The sequence below is a fragment of the Lynx canadensis genome, chromosome D1, assembly GCF_007474595.2.
Source record: "Lynx canadensis isolate LIC74 chromosome D1, mLynCan4.pri.v2, whole genome shotgun sequence".
Taxonomy (NCBI): Eukaryota; Metazoa; Chordata; class Mammalia; order Carnivora; family Felidae; genus Lynx; species Lynx canadensis.
In genome coordinates this window covers 86,852,180-86,879,065 of record NC_044312.2, presented here as the reverse complement: position 1 = coordinate 86,879,065, position 26,886 = coordinate 86,852,180, and the positions used below count along the sequence as shown (strand labels likewise).

The window sequence follows — 26,886 nt, the reverse complement described above, 5'->3', positions numbered from 1 at the left end:
CGATTACTGTTTGAGCTGAAGAAGAGTGGGGCTTCAAGAAGTTATTTTTTAAAGGGCTCCTTATTTTTTAAAGTCCTTTTTAAAGGACTTGAACTCGCTCGCGACCAAAGATTAAACATGGACTCGACTCGCACTCCGGTCTTCTCCCGTCTCAGCCCCCTCCTCGCCCACTAGCCACACGGGCCGGCCTTCTCTGGGAGTAATTCGAGGGCGCGTACACTCTGACCGCAGCCTTCTCCCTACCCCTGTGCCCCAGAGTGTCCCGCTGCGGCGGCGCTCGGTGGGCGTGGTTCCCAGCTCCAGGCTCCGGGCAGGGACCGGACCCGGACTGTGTGCCGGGCTGCGGTCGGGTCGCAGCAGCGTCCTCCGGGGACACGGCTCCAGCCCGCGCCCGCCCTCGTTCCTGTTCCTGGGAGGCAGAAGACCAGCTTTTTTTCCTTCCAAGCTTTTTTCCCGTCCCTTGTGCGTTCTCCCGGCTCTCCCTCCACCCTCCACCTTCTCTCCCCCAAATTTATTCTTCAACTTTGGGTGAACTTGGCCGGCATCCCGCTTCTCCGATAGCGTTGCCTAGTAACTGGTGCACACACCGGCGAGCGCGGGGCTGGAAGGTGGAGCGGGGGGAGGGAAGTGGCCGCTCTCGGCCTTCGAGGCGGGGGATTGGGCGCGCATTACCTCATATTCCGCCCCTCCCCCTCCCCCCACCCCGGTGCTACGGGGATCCTGATACCGACTGCCCCCAAATGCATCTCCATCCTCCCCCCTCTGCTCGAGGACCCGGGGCTGACGTCAAGGGAAGGAGGTAGTGAGGTAATGAAGGAAGGAAAAGCGCCTGCCCTGGGAGATTGGGTGGGGGGAATGGCCGCGCCTGGGGGACTTCTTAGTCCCACAGGTGGAGGAGGGGAAGGAATCTTCGCTCCCGAGCGGGCGGCTCATCCCAAAGGCCGGGTGTGCTTATGAACTTGAGCCTGGAACTGGTCTGATTCCCCTATCCGGTGGAAGTACAGGGTCGAGCCCCTTCTATTATGTATGCTTGAGACCCACGGACTTCGGAAACCTTTCCGTTTGATGGGAAAATCCGGCATACCTAATCGGATCTTGGATTCGAGATCACTCTTTTTTTTTTCCTTTCCTTTCCTTTCCTTTCCTTTCCTTTCCTTTCCTTTCCTTTCCCTTCCTCTTCCCCTTCCCCTTCCTCTTCCCCTTCCCCTTCCCCTTCCCTTTCCCCTCCCCGTCTTTCGTCTTTCTTTCTTTCTTTGAGTGAGAGGAAGCAAAGAAATGCACAAAGGTTGTACAGAGAGGTAGAATGACCACACCTTGTCGTCTTCCTATTCATTCTCACTAGCTAGAATCTAGTTCTGTTCTTTGGCACAGCGGGCCCAGTGTTCAGCCCCAAGCTCTCTGTTTCTGTGCTTCCCCTTGGTGGGTCAGTCACTGGAATGGGTGTAGAACTCACAGCCATTCTCTGTTGTGGACACCCCTAGCCCCACCCCAGCAAAATTGTGGTGGCAGGGTCATCGTCATCTTTGAGGAGCTGCTCCTGCCGGTTGCCAGGGTGGCATTGCTGTTACTCTGGTAGCCATTGGGGGCGCAGTTGGAATGGTTCCCCATGGAATGACTTTCGCCCACTCCTCCCTCCGTGGTTCCTGGTTGGTGTCTTATCCCAGGCAGAGAGAAAGACCTTGATGCTGCTGGAGTGAGTGTCATTTAGGTGCACTGGGATACCTCCATGGGGCTTGGGGACTGGGAGATGTTGGAAGGGGACCATCAGAGGGGCTGAGCAACCTAGAAAGTGAAGAAGGTGGGGATGAAGTGATCACAGCCACTGGTTTCATAATTCTCTGCCCCTGTGGTGGATTCTGACTTAGTGCTGAAATTGTGGTTGTCTTGGATGTAGGAAAAGTCACTTGGGTTGCATTTTATAGGTGAAACTCTCACATTTTCTAATCCAGCTTTTGATCGGCCACTGTATAAAGCAATTTTGTTAGGTTCATCTTTTGGAAATCTTTGCTTATCCATTGGATCTTTTTTCTTTTCTTTTCTTTTCTTTTTTTGCCATTTGTCCATTTTTGAGAGACAGAGCACAAGCAGGGTAGGGGTAGAGAGAGAGGGAGACCAGACTGTCATCACAGAGCCCGATGTGGGGCTTGAACTCATGAACCATGACATCATGACCTGAGCCCAAGTCTGACACTCAATAGACTGAGCCACCCAGGCGCCTTGGATCCTTTTTTGGTTTTCATTTTTATATTTATGTTACAAATATACCATTTTCTTCTGTTAGAGAAAAGTTCTTTTTTTTTTTTAATGTTCACTTATTTTTGAGAGAGAGAGAGAGCAGGGGAGGGGTGGAAAGAGAGGGAGACACAAAATCCGAAGCAGGCTTCAGGCTCTGAGCTGTCAGCACAGAGCCCGACATGGGGCTCAAATTCATGAACCGTGAGATTATACCCTGAGCCCAAGTCGGAGGCTTTACCAACTGAGCCACCCAGGTGCCCCATGTTAGAGAAGATTTCTAAGCAATAAATCTCCTAAAAAAGGATTTGGGACCCCTGTAGGAAAAAAGTCTGCTCCCTTGAATTTTGTACTGTCTTTGAAATTCCATTCACCCTACATTCATAACATTTTCAATCACTTTTCAAAGATCAGATACAGTAATAATGATAGAACAGACAGGTATAGGATATTTTAAAACTGGTCATATGCAATTACTGCAGTTACGTCATTTCCTTTTTTCTTACTCCTAAAAAAAAGTTTGAGAGGGTACCTAAATGCTTTTGTGAATGCAGTGTTTGAAAAAGCATAGGAAACAAGACTAAATTTTAATCACTTAGTGGCTTAACTTTTGGGTTTTAAGATATTTAGTGGTGCCTCTATTGGCCCCTGGCTCCATTCCCTTCCATCTAAAATTGGGACCTCCTGGGAAAGGCTTGCTTGTATTTTGTTAGCCTCCTTGAACTTGACCCCCTGGGGCCGCCTGCCCAGCCTCTTCCCCACTGCTTTCCAAAGCTTCTGTCTCTCCAGTCTTTAATGTAGTCTCCCTTCCCAGAATAAAATCAAGGTAGTGGTACATACACTAATATTAAATAAGCAGTGCACAATATGTATTTGCTTTGAGGAAATTCTCAAAATTCTCTCCTTGTTATACAAGTCTTTTTCCTCTCTCAGGGAACAGATCTGGGGAGTTATGTGTGAACATTTGTGTGTAGATGTGAACAGTAGTGAATAGAAAATGCTCACAGTTAACTTACGGGAGGTGATAGGAGATGGCTTTTCCCATCCTCTCTGCCCCCATATGAAGGTGGGTGGAGTTCTGTCCAAAGGTTACAGATTTTGGCTTCTCCGTAGGGGCCATGATCACAGCTGGGTGAACCATGCATGAATCCTTTTAACATAATGACGAGGATTTATTGCATGCTGACTGTGTGTTGCTGGGCACTGTGCTAAGTGCGTCACTCAGTTTACTCATTTAACTTCTGATGACTTTGTGAGGTAGGTACTCTAATCTTTATCCTACTGAAGAGGAAATAGATTCAGAGACGCAAAGTAACTTGCTTTGGTCACACAGCGAGTCAGAATCAAGACCAGGACTTGATCCTCAGTCTCTCTGACTTCAAAACCCATCTGTGCTCTGAATCACTGAGGGATTCCAGACCACCAGCATCCTCCACCCGGAATACTCCCCTTATACAATCTGTGCCAACACTGTTGCTGATAAGTGTGAAGAGCAAATGCTTATATAGACTTACTTCATCCAGACACCATTCTAAACACTGTATCAGGATTGACTTCTTTAATCCAGATGATGACTTTTTGAGCCAGGTAATAGGTTATCGTCCCCATTTTATAGAGGAGGTCCTGGGAGGTGAATTTGCCCAGTATGACACAGTAAGGTCCCTGATTTCAGGTAGTGAGGTTTCAGAATCCATCCTCTTACCCAGTGCACCCTGCTATCTCTCTTGATGAATAAGTGCCATTTTCTTTCCAAAGGTGGCATCTGTCCGGGGCCTCAGTAGAGAAAGGTCTTTATTTTCCAGTAATGAAAGAAATCCCATTATCCACTAGTTCTACCCATAACTTTCAATAGAAAGCCCTTAATGGATTCAGGGCAGTTTTCTCCCTGGTGAGTGTCGTCAGAAACAGACTTTCTCCTGAAGCGCTCATTCAACAAAGTCTGTCTTTCATATTTCAGACACCTCTAGCTTAGCCTTTACTGCTGGGGTGAACTGCTGGGGGTGAAGTTCAGTCAAGGCACCTAAAGACCTTTCTCCCCATCCCTCCAGACCTAGGAGGAATGACCGCTTGTAGGGCCACTGTGATTGTGCTTGCTCACGGGCAATGTTCCAGGAGTGGTTGGACCCCATGCTCTCCTGAGGGGAGACAGTAGTAAAATTCACACTCACTAAGCACAAAAACTTTCCCTGATTTCTGCCTAAAACAGGAAGCTAGCTGGGCCTTCTCTGCTCACGTCCTTTGAATCTTCTTCCATAAGGCCTTCTGCCTCTTCTGCTGGCTGACCTCAGTTGAGCCCCCGATCTCTGACTATGCCCAGTTCATGGGTTGATTTCCACAGCTACTTGTGAAAAGGAGTTCTGTGCCCTGTTTTTGAAAAATCCTCCTCTCCACACTATTTTTTAAAAGATATTCTAGTCCTTTCCCTTTCTTCTTGCTCTTTTATTAGGTTTGCATATCCTTATTTTTTTTTCCTGGAAGTTTATTTATTTATTTTGACAGAGAGAGAATGAGTGGGGGAGAGACAGAGAGAGAGGGGGACAGAAGATCCAAAGCGAGTTCTTTGCTGACAGCAGAGAGCCCCATGCGGGGCTTGAACACTGGAGCTGCAAGATCATGACCTGAGCCGAAGTCCAAGTGGGAAGCTCAACTGACTGAGCCACCCAGGTGCTCCTGCATATCCTTCTTTAGCAAATCTGCTACCAATTTAAATGAGGATATTTCCTTTTGCCCCTTACTAGGTAAAACTGCTCCCAATTTGGGAAGCAATAATTACTGATTCAGATATTTTTAATTGAATGTTGACAATTCAGGGGCGCCTGGGTGGCTCAGTCAGGTAAAGTGTCTGACTCTGGCTGGGGTCATGACCTCACAGTTCGTTGAGTTCGAGCCCCACATGGGGCTCTGTGCTGACACCTGAGAGCCTGGAACCTGCTCTGGATTCTCTCTCTCTCTCTCTCTCTCTCTCTCTGCTCCTCCCCCGTTCACACTCTCTCTGTCTTTCAAAACTGATAAACAAAATTTTTAAAAAGTAAAAAAAAATTTAAATGCTTGAATGTTGATTCATGAGCGACGAAGTTGACAGTGGAGGCTTTTACCAGCAGATTGTTTTTCATGTGAGAGAGACTTCCATAGCAGGCATAGAGTTTCTGGGGAAGCCAGGTCTTTGGGAAGTGCACTATATACTAGTTAGGTGGGCTTTCAACATAGACATGTGCCAGAGGACAGCTCATGCCCAAGGAAATAATATTATATTCAATAACACTTCTTTTCACTTGCGAACATATGTACATTTACATGGTGTACAAGTTTCACTTAAGACAATACTGATATTTGTTTCCCACATAGGTAGTCATGAAGACAGAAAGGTGAAATGGTTTCCAGGGGTGGGCAGTATCAAAACCAAAGACTTGAAACGGACTTGTCTCCAGGGAGGGGGAAAAATCTAGTTTCAAATATTCCTGCAACTCTTGTGCTGACCAAGTGTTTATTAATAGAAATTGAATCCCCAGTGGGTTTTTCTTTGGTGAACTGGTGAGCTGGAGAGAAATAACAATACCAAGAGATTGACTGTAAAATAATTATTCACCAGGGCCTGCTGGGCAGAAATTTCTCAACAGGCAGCCTCTATGGCGCCTTGGGGGGAAGAACGCAGGAAAAGGGCAGTGTGGAAGTCTGGCTGCAGCCTCTTTTCCTGAGCCGTGGTTATCAGGTAGAGAGGTGAACCCACAGGGGCCTCTCTGTTGGTGCGGGACAGGCCTATTGCAGCAAAAGCTGGACATCATGAATTCTGATCACAGATGGCAGTTATATCTGCATTTTTCTTGGTTGGTGTTTTCTTTTCTCATTCATCCATCCATTCATTCATTTTTTCCGTCAGTCTTCTGGGGGAAACTCTTTACTTCCACCAAGGTGCTACTTTGCCAGCTGGCAACCATCTGGCAGAGGAAACACTGGTCTTAAACAGGTTTGTCAGCTCCATTCTACTGGTGACATGAATTTTTCTACCTTGTTCTGCTGAATATATAGTAAACACTCTTAAAGATGAAAATGTACTTGAATTACACACACATTTGAAGAGCGGAGGAGTCCCAGTCCAGATACTAGCTGAGGGCTTTCTTTCCTCCTTTCTTTTTGTGTGGAGGTCGAGAACTCAGTAATACTGGAGTCCAGGCCAAAACAAACTCTATATGATCTACTACCGATTTCCTTTTAAGTTCCTCTTTTTGCTAGGACTGACTTCCTTTTATTTTACTCCAACTTGCATTAATCCCAGTTACAGAAGGTTTTTTCCTCTCTCCCTTGCTTCCAACTTCAAACATTTCTTACATAGGAAACAAGGGGCTTAAAAAAAAAGTCTACTTAAAAAAATATAAAGGATACCATGACTTTTGGAATATATTTTGGCAGCCTGCAATTGCAGAGTTCACTTCCGAACAGGGTTAGATGGCGAGCTGAAATGCCTACGTGACCACTGTGGTTGCTTTGAGCCAAACCACCTGCTTATCTGATCTCCTCTGGGAATGAGGTGGTCAACACCTACAGTGGCTATTTAATAATTAGATGCTTTATTTGTCAGAGGCCATATATTCCTTGACCAGCGCTGCCTCTTTCTGTGGGTTTTCACGATGAAAGCTGGGTGTTGACCGATTGCCCAAAGAGATCAGAGCTGGAGCATGCTTGGGTCCAGTATTTTTAGCTCGGGTTCACATTCTGTCTCCTCCCCAGCAGAGGAGTTATTGTCATTGCTGTCATTGACTTCCAGTAAAAAGGTGGTGCCAGCCAAAGCTGACGGACGGAACCACTGAGGAACTTCAGCCAGCAGAAGGCAGGATGTGGTTAAAATTGTGCTCTGATCCTATCACTGGACTCAGGAAACCTATTAGTAGGTTGGGGGGTTTCTAAAAGTCCTTCTCCCCTATTGGCCCATCCCATCTTCTCTCCCTTCAAGAGGATTTGCAAGCTGAGCTATCAGGACCACTAAAACAAGAAGTGGGGCTCCTCCTGCAATCTTGGCATAGGATTCTTAGCTGAAAAGGACATGTTGGGCATCTTGCATGTTTTAACTTTTCTGGAGACAGAGAAAGTCACAATGCTTCCTGGAACATGTTCTCTTTCACCTCCAGACTTGTCTGTATTATTATTGTATAATGATTACTATTATTTAAATGGTAGACGATGAGCTTAGAGGCCAAATAATGCCAGGATGCCTTCAAAGGGATGCGGCAGGTGAGGTGGGAGCGTCAGGCAGGCCAGCATCAGGCATGTCTCTGAGCCTCAGTCTTTCTCTGATAAATGGGGATCATCACTGTACCTGTGGGGCATATTGGGGAATGTGTGAAAAGTACTGTGAAAAATTTGATAGATTAGGAAAAATTAAAATTTATGATCTGTATAGTCTTCAAAGAGCCATTTTTAGGGCTTTACAACATCCCTGTAAAGTTAGAATGATTGAGATTAATATTTCCATTTGGCAGATGCGGAAACTGAGGTGCAGTGAGCTGAACTGATTGGCTCAAGGTCTTAAAACTTACCGAGCAGCACTGTCCAATAAAACCAATGCAAACCATATTTATAATTTGGAATTTTTTAGTGGCTGCATTAAAAAATAAAACAGTGAAATTAATTTTTAATACATTGTATTTAATTCAAAATAGTCAAAATCTCATTTCAGCGTGTAGCACTAGCCACATTTCAAGTGCTCAATATAGCCTTGTCTGACTAGTAACTATCTTATTGGGGCAGTATGGAATATTTATTAAGCACACACTAGGACAATACATACATGGAAGACATAGACTGAATATTTGAGAAAATTTGCTTTCTGGGGGCTGAGAAAATGGCCTTAAAAATATTTTCTCTTTGGGGTACTTCCTGATAGAGACCCTTAGGAATCTACTGGACTACTCTTTAAGTCTGTGAGAAAATTCCTAAATCATAAAGTTAGATATTTGAGACTCATTAACCCATGTGCATAAACTTCTGTCCCTTGTCTTGCTTCCCAGCTCTCTTGAAAATTATGGTCTTAGTTTTATGCAAAGATGAAATAATTTCAGAAAGACCCCACATCCCAATAGGGCCTAGGAAAATTGTCAACCGGAGCTGAGTGATTTTAGTTGGTGAACAATTTTTTAAAAATCAGTGACAAAAATACAGAGCTGCCTGGGGAATACAATGCCTGTTGGCTGAGATTAATGGCGAGATTAATAAATGGATTGCTTGATGAAAAGGCGCAAGAGAACAAAAACCAGTAGAGATTGTGGAGGAGGCTGCTTATTAATGAGCTGTCAGCCCAAAGAAAGTTCACGAAACTCTTCTGTGTTAAATGCAGCAGGGCTGGCACTTCTAATAAAAATTGGGGTCCTTCAGGAATTAATTACACCAGCCTTACAGCAAGAATTTGTGGAATTGCGAAACGGTAGTGGCACAGACCAGCACGGGCCGCTACTGCAAATGGAGAAGCTGCAGGAGAAACTAATCATGTTTTTTCATTGATATGTAGGATATTGTAGTAGCATAATAGCCAGTCAGACACGAGGATGAATGATGGGGCCCAGATAGACACTGACTAATGAAAGGACACATAGTTCGAGTTTGAAGTCACTTCATGTTTCATATGTAAAATTCCCTCCTGGAATCTGATTTTCCCCTTATCCTGTGTGCCCGCCACGAAGGAGTTCCAAATCATTTTCAGAGTGATTATGTGAACGGCAGAGGGACTGGGCCATGATTTATCAAGCTATGCCTAGAGGGAGCACGGTGTCCATTTATTCCAAGTTGCTGCAATCTCCCTTACCCCCTCCACAAGTTCCCAGTTTGGCTAGCCTGACAATGCCTTCTCTTAATTAAAATTTGGTGTTGCCCCTGCCCAATGAAGCAACCCAAAGGCATGCCATGACAAGACAGAGGTTGTCTAGGTTTGGGGTCTGATACCGCAGAGTAGATACTGAAAGCTTCTCTCTCTTTGCCGTGAAGGTAGAATGAAGGTATTCCTCTGTAATGTGTTTAGACCAAGGGTTCGCAGACAACCCATTCATCTCTAGGTCTCAAATTTCGTAATTGACCATGTCGGTTCAGGACTAAATGTATTCCTATCACAGCTTGGTAATTAAGGAGATTTCTGCTCATTGATTTATGTGCCGGTTTTCTAGGAGTGAGATAACTATAAGAGGAGAGGAGAGAACAATTTTTGGTTGGTTTACATGAGAGTGTACTTTCTCCTGTGGAGTCTTAATGTAAACAATCAGAGATTGTTTTCCTTCTTAGAACTTTCTAGAACAAGGGCTGGGGCCTTTTTTTTTTTTTTTTAACTCCATTCAACTTGTACTAGGGTGATAAAATTTCTAGAGAGTGATTCCTTCAGTTGTGCATAGACTTTATCATCCTCTTCCTTTTGCTTGTCACATCCTTGAGTATTAGACCATCCACCACACATCACTCTTTGACTTTTTAGACCCTCATAATCCACATGATACTTATCCTTTTGATTAAAACAACTTAATGGCCTTTTCACGAATAATTAATCTGCCATCTTTTTACTTTCAGCTCCAGGCTTTTAACTTTAATGTTGAGTTATCCAGCCTGTGTTGCCTTTCAAGAGTTCTACTCCCTTTAGCCTCTTCCCCTGAAAGGTTTAATACCTCTTTAGAAACTTGTGTTTGCTGTACTCAGGTTTTTAAAAGGCTTCCAGATTACTCTCACATCCTTTCTGCTGTGTGTGAAGTGAATAACTGTGCAGGAATCAGTGGGGTGAGGTGAAAATCGTTTCAGACTCCCATATTCTGTCATTTTGGAAAACATGAAGGCTTTCGTTGCAAAATAAAGGTAAACCTCCATTGATTTTTGAAGAAATAGCTGTATATCTTTTTGTAATTATGTGTTTTTAACTCTGGATGTTTTTCTAACAGTGACAATTTATACCAAATGACCTCCCAGCTTGAATGCATGACCTGGAATCAGATGAACTTAGGAGCCACCTTAAAGGGGTAAGGTTTTCTCTGTTCCATGGCCCTTAAAAAGTACACCTGCTTGAACCGTTTTAAAGGCACTTATAACTCATGAGAAAGTGCAGCTTTAGAATAGTCATGGCTCTCTGTAGGATTAAAATACTTTCCTCCCCCGGTTGGTGGCTTGTGGACAGTATTAAATTTTCAGGAACATAAAGAGGGGATTTTTGTATGTGTCTGGAACAAGGGATTGAGAATATTGAGAAAAACGCAATGTGTCCTTTACTTATTGAATGTTTTAGAATTCTTCACAATTGTGACAATTCAACCTCATTTAATGTTTGTTTTGTTAATGATATCACAGATGTTAAGTATTACGTTATCTTATTGAGACATCCTTTCAGTTTATAATGCCCAGGATCCAAATTCGTATTTGAGCGATGAAGATTTGGACACTATAGAGTAAGATGTGCTCACACCTGGTTGTACCAAAAGGGTTTCTTCCTGTTTGATATACAGTCACAATAGGGAGAACACAGCATAGGCATGGGAAATGCTTTGCACCTGAATATTTAAAAAGGCAAACAGGTGGGACTTGCTTCCAACAGCACAAGGATTCACTTTTCATTTTCTAACAAGTCTAAGTTGACGGCATTAGGATAGGACTCTAGTGAAGATATGATATGACATTAGAATATGACACTAGTGACTGTAGTGACATCCCTGTGATGCAGTAGGTGCTCTTCTAGGTCACCTCACTTAATCTTCCTGACAACATTGTAGGGCTTAGGTATTGTCACCCTGTTTTCCAAATAAGTGAATCAAGCTCAGAGATGTACATCATTTCCCATGTTCACATCATGTTAAGTGGTACAGCTGGGATTCCAAGTCTGGATCTAATTCCAAAGCAGAGGCTCTTTCCAGCCTCAATGTGCTGCCTTCCACCCCACCAGCAACCCAAGTGGCACTGGGGATTAAGCTCAACACTCTGGACTAGACAACTAGCTTCACATCTCTGTGTATTAGTGACTTTTCATTGGATTCTGGGATCTGGGGGGGCTTGCTAGAGCCACGCATGCTCCATTCCCCATTCCCCACCTCTTCTTCTCTTCTAGAGTTGCTGCTGGGAGCTCCAGCTCAGTGAAATGGACAGAAGGGCAGAGCAAGTGAGTGGATGATGCGATGATGGCAAAGCCAATGATGTAGGCCTTGTTGACTGGCGCCTGGGGTGATGCAGGAGTTAGGATTGACAGTGGGTAATCAGGGTAGCGTTGGTGTAATGGGATGGGAAGAATCTCTCTCCCTCTCTCTCTCTCTCTTTCCCTCCCTCCCTCTCTTCCTCCCTTTCTCCCTCTTATTTATCATTGACATATTGAGGGCAAAAATGGAGGTGGTGACAATTCTCATCAACATACTCCTAGAAAGCAATTTTTACAATGATGCAGCAGGAACCCTGTTCATTTCCTCTGGAATGTTTTACTAAATACTAAATTTGGAGTATTATACATATTCCTGTTAGATCAGTCAGATCTTTCAGGCATACATAACTTTCTTTTTCTTTATTTGCTTTTAAATCTCTCAGGGAGAACTTAATTTTTACCCCAAGTCTGCCAGAATTCTTGCAAAAACTTTTTTTCATTCTCAACATCTGTGACTTCCCAGCGCTATAGCCTGCACCCTGGGACATTCCCGTAGCTCTTTCTTTTGATTTTATTTTCTGGAACCCTGGCACCGGTCTCCCTCTTCTTATCCTTCTTTCTTTTGTTTACTCAGTCCTGGCTTTTGAGTCACCCTTCAATGATCAGCAGAGTTGTTTTTGAGTCTTCCAGGAGTTACTGTTAGATCCTTCTCCCCACGTCCTCCCCCAATTTTTCTATTTTATCCAAATCTCACCTTTCTCTGTCTAGACCCAAAAGTAAAAAAGCCCATTGACTTGAAACTTTCATCTCCACACTTCCATCCAAGGGGCTGCTGACAATTTCAGCATTTTGTCCTTTAGCTTGTCTGATGTCCCTTGGCTTCTTGCTCTCACCCTTTCTTTCTGGACCCTTTCTTTTTCTTCTCTCTCCCATTCTCAGAATTCAGAAACTGTCCCCAAATTAAATGCCAAGAATAGTCAGAACATGATTATGAAGTGAGCAGTATGTTTCAGTTTTTAAAATTCTTTGTGCTGGAGTACAGGGTTTGTTTGTTTGCTTGATTACAAAAATGACAGATAAGGAATCTTGGCATGTGTTTAACTCTGGGTCTTCCCATAGTAGAGATAATTTTGATACCTTTTAAGGTCTTTAAACACATGATATTAGTCACTTGCTGGGGAATCAGAAGCTATATTGTAAGGATGAAGCACAAAGTGAAGTTTGTTTTGTTCAACCCCATTTAAGAAAAAAAAAAAAAAACTAGAAGAGTTTTTATTTGTCTGGTGCTTGCATTTTGGAAAAGGAGTTCTGAAACCAAAATATATTTCTTGAATACTATTTTTATTCAGAAAGCTGAATGAAAAGGATAAGATATCTCCTATAGGTAGTCCTACAGAGGAGCAACTCTTTGAAGAGCAAAAAAAGTTTCAATTGTCTAACTTACTGACATCTTCTTTCACACTGGATTTATACCTTTAGAACATATTGTAAGTCAACCAATGCCTGTTTCCATTTGTGATTTGTGCCTTATGTGGATGTTAACATTATTGGGCCCTGTGTAAGGGTCTTTTGATCTCATGACAATCCTAAGATTCTATGGTATGTCCATCTTTCAGATGAGGTGGGTGGAGAGACTAAGCCAGGTAATCCAAGTTCACACAGCAAGTAAGTGGCAGAGCCATGTTGGAATCCACTTCTCTCTGAGTCCAGGGTCTGAGCCCTTGATCAGAGTGTCTTAAACTTTTTAGATAGTGACACTTAAAAAACCTTTTACACCAAGATCCAGTATACACACATGCACACACACATACCACATACATTTTCATAAAACAGTGCTTACCCTTACTCCAAGCTGTGCATGCTGATGTTCTCTACTGTATTCAATTTCATTTTTAAAAATGCTTCTTGTGATGTGTAGATTGATTTTACAACCCACTGATGTGTCATGACCCACAGTTTGCCTCTCTTATGGCTCTTAAAAATGGCTACTCCTTAGTTCTACCCTCCAAGCCCATGAATTGCCAAGAACTGAATTCAGTTGAATTCAGTTATTCCAGTAGAAAATTGGGCTTTTGTCCGGGGGAGACACAATCTGGGTTGGTGTCATTCTTCTTTCTGATGCCATATTCACTTACTTTTGTCACGGTATGAAAACACTGTTAATATGGAAAACACATTTGAATAAAGATATTCCATGAAGAAAGATAAATAACTATTTTTTATTTAAACTCACAGCTAGTGTCTTGCCGCTGTTTGAAATCAATGGTAAGAAGAATCATGGTGACACAATAGATATATAACAGAAAAACTGGAGGTTTGACTCCTGTTTTGGAGAAAAAAAGATAATTTCCATATCACTTATAAAAATGTAGTATTATCAAATTTTTTATTAAAAAGATGTGGACTTCAGAATAACCCCCATTAAATATTTGTTCATGTCTTTTTTTTCCTTGAAAATTTTACTTAAAAAAAAAAAGAACAGGGCTTTTCCCTGTGTCCTAACCAGTTCCTTGGAGACATCTTTCATTAGATGTCAGGGAGCAGTGTTATTACAATGGTTGGGGATGGGATTTTAGGGAGAGTATGGGCAAGATGAGATGAAAACATGATATAATGGGGAGGAAGGGATACTCTTGACCCTGATTTACTCCTCTCTCTTCCTCTCTCTATTCATTTTCTTATATCTGTGTGCCCATTGAAATCAGAACTACTTTTATGACTTCAAATGGGAGAGTATTGTATTTCAATTTAAGTCAGAGAAGGTACTTTATGAACCCACTTTCTTAACTCCGACCCTTTTCGTCACTCACAAATGAAATTAGATTTTTTTAAAGCGGGTCACTGGGAGAGAAAATTGCCAGGAAAAGCATTAGTCTACCTTTATGAATAATTCTGTTTATGAGGCCTTTGTGTTGCCTACTTTTTATTTCTTTAAAAATCTTTCCTGTGTGTTCCTAATGGATGCTGAATTCCTAAAGCTGCCCACAAGCCCCAGCTACTCCGTTAGTCTGTTTTGTCTCTTCTGAAGAAAATATCCTACAAAATGGAGTAACACATCAACCTTGACTGTGGTCCAAGTTATTAAAACAAGGAAGAAGTCACTCTCCAGGGAGCTGGGCAGGGGGAGTGGGAAATCGAATACAATAGAAATGTTGAAGGAGTGCTGAGAAAAATGAATGTCCCTTTGCTGGTCCAAGAAGTTCACAGACTGTTGGGAACACACAGTATCTGACCTGTGGATGGTTGAAAGGAAAAATGAAAGGCTCACGATGAGTGATGGATGTATGGTGAAAACAAAGCTGTGCATTTTGGTAGGGCCAAGGCTGTCGAATCTGGAGAAAATCCCCGCTAGACATGGTCTCATCCCTGAGAACCTGTGCCAAAAGAGATAACTGTCTTCTCTGGCTGGGAGTTCCAGTACACAGCCCAGCACCTTCCCATTCCAGCTCATAAACATAAGGTACTCGTCCAAGAGATTTACTTCTTGAAAATAGATAGCCTGCTTTTAAGTGGCTCCTGGAGCTCAGGATGTAGAGGGAAGGTAGAGAGAAGCAGTTCTGTGAATATCAGCATTCTTGAGTGAAATTCTCCAGCTACACCCCCAGCAAAACTTTGTTAATTTCTTCTTTTAAATGGTTACCTTTATGCCAGGGAAAGTGGTTCTTTGCTTTGATTTGGACTCCACTAGGATCTCCTAGTGGTACTGCCGGCACAAACATGGGACTCCTGGGTCAGCAGGATGGGGATGGAGACTGATTTTGAGTTGTGTCTCTGTTCCTTGCATCTGGAGTGGACTTGCTTCTTTGCCCTCACTTCTCACTTCCGTGCTACTTCTTTCTTCCCCATCGCCTCCTTTGCTATTCGCCTTTCCCACCCTTTTCTCTTTGGCCATATATTCAAATAATGTATTAATTTTTTAAATTATTGAAGTAATGTTACAAATTATGGAACACTTAGAAAATACAACCATACAGGGAAGGAAATTAACCCCACCCCCAATATTTCAGATGAAACTACTGTTAATGTTATGTTGCATACACTTTTAGACCTTTTTCTATGCAGACATATACATTTGTATCCTTTTCTTTTTTTATAACAAATGATTGGGCTTCAGCTTCTGTAGGACATTGCAAAGTTCTGCGTTTCAATCATCAAGAGAGCATTTTTGAAAATATTCTCAACTTGTTAAAAAAAAAAACTTCATTTAAAAAACTATTTGGGTCACAATCTCGCGGTCCGTGAGTTCGAGCCCCGCGTCTGGCTCTGGGCTGATGGCTCAGAGCCTGGAGCCTGTTTCCGATTCTGTGTCTCCCTCTCTCTCTGCCCCTCCCCCGTTCATGCTCTGTCTCTCTCTGTCCCAAAAATAAATAAACGTTGAAAAAAAAAATTTAAAAAAAAAAAAAAGAAGATGAAGTCGGATTTCAGCCTGTTGATAAGGGTGTGTGTGTGTGTGTGTGTGTGTGAGCGTGTGCATGCATGCAAGCACACATGAGCACATGCATGTGTGTGGGGCTGTGGGTGTTGGAGGGGGAGAAGTATACTATCATTTACCCAAGAAAAAAATCATAACCTCCAACTAGGAAAACATCGACATAGAAGCTACGCTAGTAAAAGGCCATCCATATAAATGCTTCTGTGAAGTGAGGGGCTGTTGCATGTATCAGTAGGGTTTTTTTTTTTTTTTCTTATTAAAAGTGAAAATTTTCATTTATCCTAGCTTTATTTCTTCTTAAAAAATTTTAAATGTTTATTGAAAATTTTTTTAATGTTTATTTATTTTTGAAAGCGAGACAGCACAAGCAGGGAGGGGCAGAACGAGAGGGAGATACAGAATCCGAAGCAGGCCTTTGACTCAGAGTTGTCAGTACAGATCCCGACGCGGGGCCCAAACTCACAAACCCAACCCCGAGATGATCTGAGCCAAAGTTGGGTGCTTAACTGACTGCGCCACCCAAGCGCCCCAATGTTTATTTATTTTTGAGAGAGACAGACAGACAGACAGACAGACAGCACAAGCAGAGAAGGGGCAGAGAAAGACGGAGATACAGAATTCAAACCAGGCTCCAGGCTCTGAGCTGTCAGCACAGAGCCCAACACAGGGCTCAAATTCACAAGCCATGAGATTATGACCTGAGCTGAAGTCGGATCTTAACCGACTGAGCCACCCAGGCATCCCATTCTAGCTTTATTTCTAACTCTTCATTTTAAAAGCGAAGCCACAGATACAATGTTCTTAAGGCTAAGATGGTACTTTATCAAAATGAAAACAACTTTTCCCCCCTTGATTGTAAAAGTAACACAGGCTTACTTATGTATTTAAAAATTCAGGCCAGCACCAAAACATTATAGAGGAGAAAAGATATCTCTTCTCTCACCACCCAATGATAACTAATTTTTCAACATATTAGGGTGTGTTTGCATCTGCAAAGAGAAACTCCTGGAAACATTTACTGAACTAGTAACTGTAGTTGTATCTGGAAAGATTAGAGGGAGAGAGAGAAAGCCTGATACAGGTGTGTGTAGGAGATTCTAGGAGGAGATAAACTGGAGGCATTTGTACGAAGACACTTCGTGGAGTTTTGCTGCAAAAAGGAGCAAAGAAATGATGTTATATATAGCTCAATGAGGATAGAATGTCAGGACAAAGTGGTTTCTTATTGTTTTGCTTTATTTCACTTATTTATATTTAGAGAGAAGTACCTGCATGCTTGTTTACCAATGAGAATGATCAAGAAGAGGGAAGAAGTTATTGGTGGGAGAGCATAGAATTGCTGGAACAGTGTCCTTGAGAGAGAAGAGGCTCCATGGGAAAGTGGTGACTGGTTAGCTAAAAGCTGGGATAGTTCATCTAGTAACCTTGATTTGCAAGGGTTCTTTGTTGATAAGAATATTAACCCTTTATATGTCATATGCACTTCAGGTATTTCCTCTGGTTTGTATTTTAATTCTTTTAATGGTTTTATCTTTTCCTTGCAGAATTTTTTTGTTTTATGGTAAACATTATCAGTTTTACTGCTTCAGGTTTTTGGCTTTTATATCATGCCTAAAAAGATTTTTCCCATCAGGGCGCCTGGGTGGCTCAGTCTGTTAAGTGTCTGACTCTTGATTTCAGCTCAGATCTTGATCTCATGGTTCATGGGATCAAGCCCAGCATTGGGCTCTGTGCTGACAGCATGGAGCTTGCTTGGGTTTCTCTCTCTCTCTGCCCCGCCCAACTCACATGCCTGCACGCTCTCTCTCTTTCTCTCAAAATAAATAAACTTAAAAAAATTCTTTAAAAGATTTTTCCCATCTCAAGATTTTAAAATTTTAATTGTTTATTAGTATCTTTTTGGTTTATTTTTTAATTTACCTTTTTACATTTACATTTTGTTAATGTTTGTTTATTTTTGAGAGAGACAGATTGCGAGCAGGGGAGGGGCAGAGAGAGGGAGAGACATAGAATCTGAAGCAGGCTCCAGGCTCTGAGCTGTCATCACAGAGCCCCATGCGGGGCTTGACCTCAAGAACTGCGAGATCATGACCTGAGCCGAAGTTGAATGCTCAACCGACCAAGCCACCCAGGTGCCCCTTACCTTTCTACATTTAAACATTTAGTTCATCTTACATTTATTTGGCAACTTGATTCCACCTTGATTTGTTTCTAGAAGACTAGCCAGTATTCCCAAACTATTTTGAATAATCCAGTCTTTCCTCATTAACTTCAAATATTACTTTTATCAATCCTTGGATCCTATCAAATTCCTTGGGTCCATTTCTAGACTCTACTCTTCTTTTGATCATTCTGGTTCTTTTTGTCAAGCTATCATACTGTTATAGTCTACTTAAATATCTGATAGAAAAGTTTACTAGCATTGTAGATCTTTTTTCAAACTAATTCTGGCTATTATTTCTTGTTTATTCTTCAAGATGAATTTTAGATTTACCTTGTTAATTTCAAAGTCTTTGTCAATATTGGTTCATTAATGGTGACAAATGCACTTATATTAATGTGAGATGTGAATCAGAGAGGAACCTGGGTATGAGATATATGGCAACTATCTGTATTATCTTAGAAAATTTTTTGTAAATATAAAATTCTAAAATAACAAGTTTATTTTTAAGTCTTAATTAGAATTTTGAATGGATAGTTTAAAAATTAACTTTGGGGGCACCCAAATTTTGGTGACTCAATCAGTTGATCATCTGACTCTTGATCTCAGCTTGGGTCTTGATCTCAGGGTCATGAGTTCAAGCCCTGTGTTGGGCTTTGTGCTGGGTGTGGAGCCTACTTAACAAAAGTAATTTTGGAGATGATTGACTTTTGAAAAAGATCTAACCCTTTCTTCAAGAGCGTGGATGGTATTCCTCAACATTTTTTCAAGTCTTGTTCTGTGTCAGATGTGTCTATTTTGAATTTCCTCCTTTTCAAGACTTTTAGCAGTAATGCTCTGGCTCCGAAATCTCTTTGAGAATGAATGTGATTACACTCATGAATATAGTACAAGGATTTTCTTTTGTTTCTTCACCTTGAAATCCTTTGTTGTGTTACTAACATTTGTTTGGAGAGTGGGGCCTGTGAAAAAGATGATTATTCACACAGCCTTCACACCTACAAGCCTCCATTTCAACTGGAGAAGCAGAGGACATCTAATCCTTAAAAAAAAAAATTTTTTTTAGCGTTTTACTTATTTTTGAGAGAGAGAGAGAGAGACAAAACACAAGCGGGGGAGGGGCAGAGAGAGAGGGAAACAGAGAGAATCTGAAGCAGGCTTCAGACTCTGAGCTGTCAGCACAGAGCCCGACGTGGGGCTCAGACTCACAAACTGTGAGATCATGACCTGAGCCAAAGTTGGATGCTTCACCAACTGAGCCACCCAGGCGGCCCTAATTTTTTCTTTAATGTTTATTTATTTACTTTTGAAAGAGAGAGAGACACGGGGCGGGGGGGGGGGGGGGAAGAGTGCATGTGGCGTGTGCACGTCAGGGAAGGACTGAGGGAGAGGGTCAGTGCAGAGCCTGACATGAGCCGTAACTCATGAACCTTAAGATCATGAGCTGGGCACTTAACTGAGCCACCCAAGCACCCCAGGGGACATCTAGTCTTAAGAGCCCTGTGCTTAATCCTAGGGTTTTAGGGAGGATAATTTTTTTTAACTAATTGAGCACAGTTGAGTAAATTTTTCAGATTCAAGAGCATGTAAGCTAGCTGGGTAGGAGCCTTTAGGAATCCAGGCTGAAAAGATCCTGTTCCATCTTTTCCTGTTTGTCTCTTGTGTGGGTTTGTCTCTTGTGTGGATCTGGGACACCCTAGCGGCAATTTCTGGCCGTAGAGCCAAAGCATTGAGAATGGTAAACCCAGTGAGTTAGATGAAATTGGGATTCTGATGAACGATCACCTCGATGCCAGACACATGTAAGGAGAGATCAGTTATTTATTATATGGTCTGAATAAGGTGGTCTGGGAAAATGTAGTTCCTGTGTTTGTGTGTGTTGAAGTAGGAATGTAAGTCCCACCTAAAAATACCCTTCCGAGTGGTAGGGCCCAGTAAAACTGTGGTGTTTTTGGACTGTGTTCTCTCCAAAAAGTTGTGAGAAACTGGATTTAAATATGTAAAATATCTCTTAGCTCTGCTCTGAGTGTTAAATAAGAGGGAAAAGTTCAGTTGAAGGAGGTTTGTGTACCATTTCAAGTGGTGAGGAAAGCTTGTTGGTTCATAAGGGCTGATTTATACAAGTGTTGTTGTCAGGCTGTTAACCACTCAGCCTGTGTCCCCTGTTAAATAGCGGCTGATGACAGGATTGCATGGGAAGTGAAGACCTAGGAGCCAGAACTATAAAGAAACTCTCAAAAGAGGAATACAACTTAGGTTTTAGTAATGATAACATGTTTGGAACAAGTAGGCATCTTCCAAAAGGTAACAATTTGAAGGGACCATTACTCATTTATAGATACCATGTTCTGAGAAATTTGCTGAAAAAATAAATCCAATTACTTTTAGATAACTGCTAGATTATGTATGAATCAAGACTTTTCTTTTTTTTTTTTTAATGTTTATTTATTTTTGAGAGAGAGTGAGACAGTGTGAGAGGGGGAGGGTCAGAGAGAGGGAGACACAGAATCAGAAGCAGGCTCCAGGCTCTGAGCTGTCAGCACAGAGCCCGACGCAGGGCTTGAACTCACGGACCACGAGATCATGACCTGAGCCGAAGTCGGATGCCCAACCGACTGAGTCACCCAGGTGCCCCAAACCAAGACTTTTTCTATAGCAGGTGGCAGAATCCCAGTTGTAACTGGCATCAATAAAGGAAAAATTTAAATTTGGCAGCTTACTATATTGTATTTTTATTTATCTATTTTTTAACGTTTATTTATTATTGAGAGACAGAGAAACACAGAGCGTGAGCAGGGGAAGGGCAGAGAGAGGGGGAGACACAGAATCTGAAGCAGGCTCTAGGCTCTGAGCCGTCAGCACAGAGCCTGATGCAGGGCTTGAACCCACGAACTGTGAGATCATGACCTGAGCCGAAGTTGGTCGCCTAACCAACTGAGCCACCCAGTCACCCCTGTATTTTTATTTTTTTTTAAGTTTATTTATCTATTTTGAAAGAGAGGGAGAGAGAGCCGGGGAGGGGCAGAAAGACAGGGACAGAGAATCCCAAGCAGGCTCCACATGGACATGGGGCTCAAACCCATGAACCAGGAGATCATGACCTGAGTCGAAGTCAGATACTTTACCGACTGAGCCACCCAGGCACCCCTTACTGTATTGTATTTTAAAACTCCCATGTGTGGATTCAGGGTCTCAGATGGTGTTATTAGGACATGGTTTCCTTGTCTCTTATCTCTACTGTTTTCTGTGCTGGCTGCCTTCTCAGACAGGCTCTCTCCATTGTGGCAAAAATAGCTCTGGTTTTTGGCAATTACAGCCTCAAAAGGAGAATACCTTTCTATTGGTAGAAACCCAGGGAAGTTTCTGAATGGCCTGGGTTGGGTCATGTGGCTAGAGAATGCACTGGTCTGATTGGCCAGGTCCTGAGCATGTCCTCACCCTTGGAGCCAGAGGGGAGGATTAGAAGAGAAGGATGGTTTCCTAGAAAGGAAAAGGGCCCTGTTTCCAGAGGAAGGTGGGATGGATGTGGAGTGGGCAGAACAAGAGATACTCAACAGAGAATTAAAACAAAGTTAATGAAAGTGGGGTGAGTCCTCCTCCCTTCCAGATCACATGTGGAGCTGGATGCCATAGGGATGTTTGAGACCTGGATAGAAAATAAAATGAAGGATGGTGCAGAGGAGAAGCCTTCTTTCTAATGCTCATGGGAAAAGTGCTCATTAAAAGGTGTAATAGTTAGAATTACTATAGTATACTTTCCAACTGAAAGTGAGACCACATAGGGGCATCTATGGGGCTTAGTTGGTTAAGCATCTGACTTCAGCTCAGCTCATGATCTCACAGTTTGTGAGTTCGGGCCCCACATCAGCCTCTGCTGTCAGCACACCCCCCCACCGCTCTGCCCCTCCCCTGTTCATACTCACACTCTCTCTCAAAAAAAAAAAAACAAAAACAAAAACAAAAAAACAAAAAACCCATTAAAATAGTGACACAAACTATATTATGTTTTCATTAAAAGTCAAAAATGCATCTTATTCTTTTTTGTATCTGATACATACAACTTATATTTTATTTTTTTTAATATGACATTTATTGTCAAATTGGTTTCGATACAACGCCCAGTGCTCATCCCAACAGGTGCCCTCCTCAGTGCCCATCACCCACTTTCCCCTCCCTTCCACCCCCAATCAACCCTCAGTTTGTTCTCAGTTTTTAACAGTCTCTTATGCTTTGGCTCCCTCCCTTTCTAACCTTTTTTTTCCCCTCCCCCTCCCCCTCCCCCATGGTCTTCTGTCAAGTTTCTCAGGATCCACATAAGAGTGAAAACATATGGTATCTGTCTTTCTCTGTATGACTTATTTCACTTAGCATAACACTCTCCAGTTCCATCCACATTGCTACAAAAGGCCATATTTCATTCTTTCTCATTGCCAAGTAGTATTCCATTGTGTATATAAACCACAACTTCTTTATCCATTCATCAGTTGATGGGCATTTAGGCTCTTTCCATCATTTGGCTATTGTTGCATCTTATTCTTGAGATCTGAAATGAAACACCTGAAGGGAGGAGGAGGACAAATTTTTCAAGAAAAAAAAATAGCTGATTGTTTTCTGTAGACTATACTTCAGAGGAAATTATATACCCATGATTCACCAGATTGTGGACATTCCCTTTTTCTTTTTTTTTTTAACTCAATCAACTTTAACTTAGTTGTTTTATTTTTAGGTTCTACTTTCTGTGCTGGATTCATAAAAGAATCTGCATTGCTTGCTCTTTCCCATTATGTTTGCAGGAACAGAATAATCCTTTGACCAATTGATTTGTTAGATTCCCGCTATAAAAGGTGAAATTACTTGAAGAAAGAGATTGGCTAGATGGCATTGCTGATGATGTTTGTGCAGAATTTGATTTAAATATTGCCCTTAGCACATCACATCCAGGCAGAGAATAAAAAAGCACTCACGTTGAGCTAGAGGTGGTTGTGCTTCATTGCCACCACCTCTGACTATGTGCAGAAAGAGAATTCAATATGTATTCATCTTCTCAAGTCACATCTTATAAGTGGATGTGAAAGCGAATTTTGAAATTACTCTGGCTACAGGGAAATTAGGTTTTCAATCAGTGAAGCTTTTATTTATTTTTTTTTTTTTTTATTTTTTTTTTTTTTAAAAGGACAATATTTATTTTTTAATTTTCTTTCAACGTTTTTTATTTATTTTTGGGACAGAGAGAGACAGAGCATGAACGGGGGAGGGGCAGAGAGAGAGAGGGAGACACAGAATCGGAAACAGGCTCCAGGCTCCGAGCCATCAGCCCAGAGCCTGATGCGGGGCTCGAACTCACGGACCGTGAGATCGTGACCTGGCTGAAGTCGGACGCTTAACCGACTGCGCCACCCAGGCGCCCCTCAGTGAAGCTTTTAAACGTAAGCATTCTGGTGTGACCACTTAGGCTTCCTAGGTGAAGTTCCTGTTCTTTCAGCTCTGAGTCCTCTAGTTTGAGTCCTCTAGTTCAAGTCCCAACTATCTCTGTGCATGGTGTGTCCTTGTGAATGCTGAGCATTTGTGCAGAGGCTTATTGTTTCTTTGGGCTTGGTTTTATTTCTTTGGTTGTCCTCCCTTAAGTTTCTTTTATGCTGTAACTGTCCTTCTCACCCCCACCTCCTCTTTTTTTTTTTTTTTTTTTTTTCTCCTCATGGTATTGATATGTTGGAGATAGCAGGTCAGTTGGCTGGTAAAATATCTCACAACCTGGATTCAGCAGATTGCTTTCTTTTACAGTTTTTTAACTTTAGACCTCCATCCCCTGTATTTCCTATATAAATAGGTAGTTAGATCTAGAGGCCTGATTAGATTTGGGTTCTTTTCTTTCTTCTTTTTCTTAGCAAGAGTAATTTAAACTGGTGTGTTTAGCCTTATCTCTTGTGTCTAACCTTTAAAGAGGCACACTTTTTGAACATGGTTCCAGTGCTCTTTTCCCTCAAAAGTGGCACATGGGACAGGGGTGATGGTTCTCAAGGCTTGCAGCAAAGTTTATTTTCAACACCAAAAAGAATCACACATTTAAGCATCTTGTATATAAGCCTGAGTATCAAGGATGGACAGAGACCAGAGATTGATGGGTAAATTCAATTTTCTGGATATGCAGGAGTTTGAAGTTTTTCCAGGTGCTTTCCTTCAACCCGATTAACTTTGCAGAGGTGAGAAGACAGAGGTGAAGATAGGGGGATGCCTACCTGGCCAAGGACTAGAGGTGGAAGAGAGAAGTCACAGGTGGAGGTTTCCCCTTTTTGAATATTTATATCAGATGTTAATTACCTTCAAAAGTCTCTTTTCTTTCTTTCCTCCCCCCCCTTTTTTTTTAAACCTCTTCTGTTGATAAGGGATTTCAGGGCAGCTCTGGTTTTCTTCATCTGTAAAACCTCAATTCCTTTTTATTAATCTTCTTGTGCCTGTGGAATATCAAAATTAATCATTTCTAAAGAAGCTACTCTTCTAACATTACGTTTTTTTCTGGGCCAAACCTCAACGTACAGGTTTTTAGCATGAAGAGGGTTCATAATTTGTGTTCTATGAGGGACATTTTTCTCTTTTTGTAAACTTTCTAAGGACACATGTTTACATACTTTAAAGCTGTCTAGGAAAAGCAGAATTTCTCAGGATGCATTTTTATGCATTTTAAAGCTGTTTAGGAAAATGTACAGTCCACACCTCCTCCAAGAATAAAGTCACGAGGTATATGCTCTACTGATAACTGTTCCTGCTCAGTGTACTTTCCCAGTTATGTGGAAAGAATTTTCTTTGTAACAATTGTGCTCAGTTTTGGTTGCTCTGTCACATATAAGCAGGCCATTTCTATCATAGATAGCTTTGTGCTTTCTTTATACCATAATAAAAATAGTGCCTCAGAGCAGAAGCTGGAGTGCACTGAAGACTGAGTATCTTAAACTTGTTCCTCTTCACTGCTCCCCTTCTCTTATCTTACCCACTCCCACAACATTTTTAAGCCTTCAGCATGCCTGATTTCATTCATACCACTGGAGAAAAGAGCTGGGAATTAGTCCAGTGTCACGATGATAGACATGAACCCAGGATGGGGTTATACCACCAGAATTGTCTAGCTAGTTTTGAAGGAAGAAGAGCTGGGCTGTCCTGCATTCAGGCCCCATCTCTGCCACTTGCCATCTGTCTGACTTTGGGCAGATAACTCAATGTCTTCTTAAATCTCAATATTTTTGCTGCAAAATGCAGATCTGACTAGTAAGTAATAGCAAACATTTACCGAGGGCATACCATGTGCCAAGCACTGTGCTTTATTCACCTAGTCTCATTCACCTAGTCTGATGGGGAGGTGATGTTTTTCTTCAGGACTAGTCATCTAGATTCATCTGGAGATAAAGGATCCAGATTAACTGAGCTCTTTCAAATGTATCTATCTGTAAGAAACTGAGTAAGTCTGATTCCCTTGGTATGGTAGGTTGAATAATGAACCCCCAAAGATATCTAAGTCCTGATTCCTGGAACCTGTGAATGATACCTTTTGTAGCACAAGTGACTGTGCAGGTGGGATAAAGTTAAGGACCTTGAGATGGGGGAGATTATACTGAATTATCTGGGTTGGCTCCAAATGGAATTAAGTGTCCTTATAAGAAGAAGACAGAAGGGAGATTTGGCTACAGAGGAGTTGTTAGAGATGTGACAAAGGAAGCAAGAGGTCAGAGTGATGTGAGGAAGACACCAAGGAATGCAGGTAATTTCTAGAAACTAGGAAAGACCAGGAAAGAGATTTTTCCCCCTCAGCCTCTAGAAGAAAATAGCCCTGCCCACACCTTGCCTTTAGGACACCGAGGCTGATTTTAGACTTCTGATCTGCAGAATTGTAAAGGAGTAAATTTGTGTTTCAAGACCCCAGATTTGTGATAATTTGTTACAGCAGCTGTAGGAAACTGATACACTAGAATTTACAGTCTTCTGTCTATAGCTCCAGTGCTTAAAGCTACTTGCAAGTGGGCCAATGAAGGTTAGAGGTAAACCGCTGATACCTGTAGATGACGAGTGCTTCTGGATTTTGCCATCGTGGCACTGGTCAAGCTTGCTGTGTAGGTGTAGCATCTTTTCACACTTTCAAGGGTTTGGAAGGTTTTAATGCTGTTTTTTCAAGAATCAGGTGCATCCCCACCCCTACTTTGTTGCCATACAGAAGGAGAGAACAAAATCAAGACAGAATTTTCCATTTTGCAGCTTAAACTTCCTGCACAACCTTTAAAGCTGAGAGGTGGCAAACCTCAGGTGGCCCTGAGGCCAGAGATCTTTTGTCTGACCTGACAGTGATTCTGTAAAATCTCAGTTATTTGCCAGAATTTAACACTGAAACGATCTCACATAAAGATCTTGGTTTCTGACTTTCTGGAGAATGGAAAGATCTGACAACACTGGGTTCGTATGATTGCCAGTCCTCGGCTGGTAGAGCAGAGTTCTTACTTTCTTCCTCACTGTCTGGGTTGGAGGGGAGGTCTAGCCACTGCATATATTTCTACCCTATGAGAGATTTGGGTCTCTCGATTGCTTGATCTGGTGGGATTCACTCTCCACTCTGGAGTTGCTCCATGAATGATAACATTCTTGTCTCCAAGTCCCGATAAATTTTTACCCCATACTATCCAGGGCTTTGTGAATGCTTTATTTGGAAGGTGCATCTTTGGCTCCAGAAATCTCTTCACTAGGCAGATAGCTCCTTGCTCTTCTTGGAAGGCTTTATGGCTCCAGACCTCTAAGAACCCTACCCTCACTCCTATTTAGTTCATTTACGGCTTAGTCACTGGAACTTTTTAAGGCTAATTCTCTCAGGGAAAAGCTTGGCGTTACCTGACCATCTAAGCTACCGGCTGGGTCTTAATGGTGGTGACTGTTCCATTTCTGCCTCAGATTAACTCCCACTGATGACATTTGCCCATCCAAATGACTAGATTCTCTGTGATG

The 26,886-nt window shown here is 42.2% G+C and overlaps 1 protein-coding gene across 1 annotated transcript in view; it reads left to right on the top strand.

The window, feature by feature from the left end:
- WT1 (WT1 transcription factor) overlaps positions 1 to 26,886 on the top strand; it is a 49,743-nt gene that overhangs the window by 6,954 nt on the left and 15,903 nt on the right. Inside the window, exon 4 of the mRNA XM_030333286.1 lies at positions 10,137 to 10,214. Within this exon, the coding sequence (XP_030189146.1) occupies positions 10,137 to 10,214 (78 nt within the window). The remainder of the gene's footprint in view (positions 1 to 10,136; positions 10,215 to 26,886) is intronic.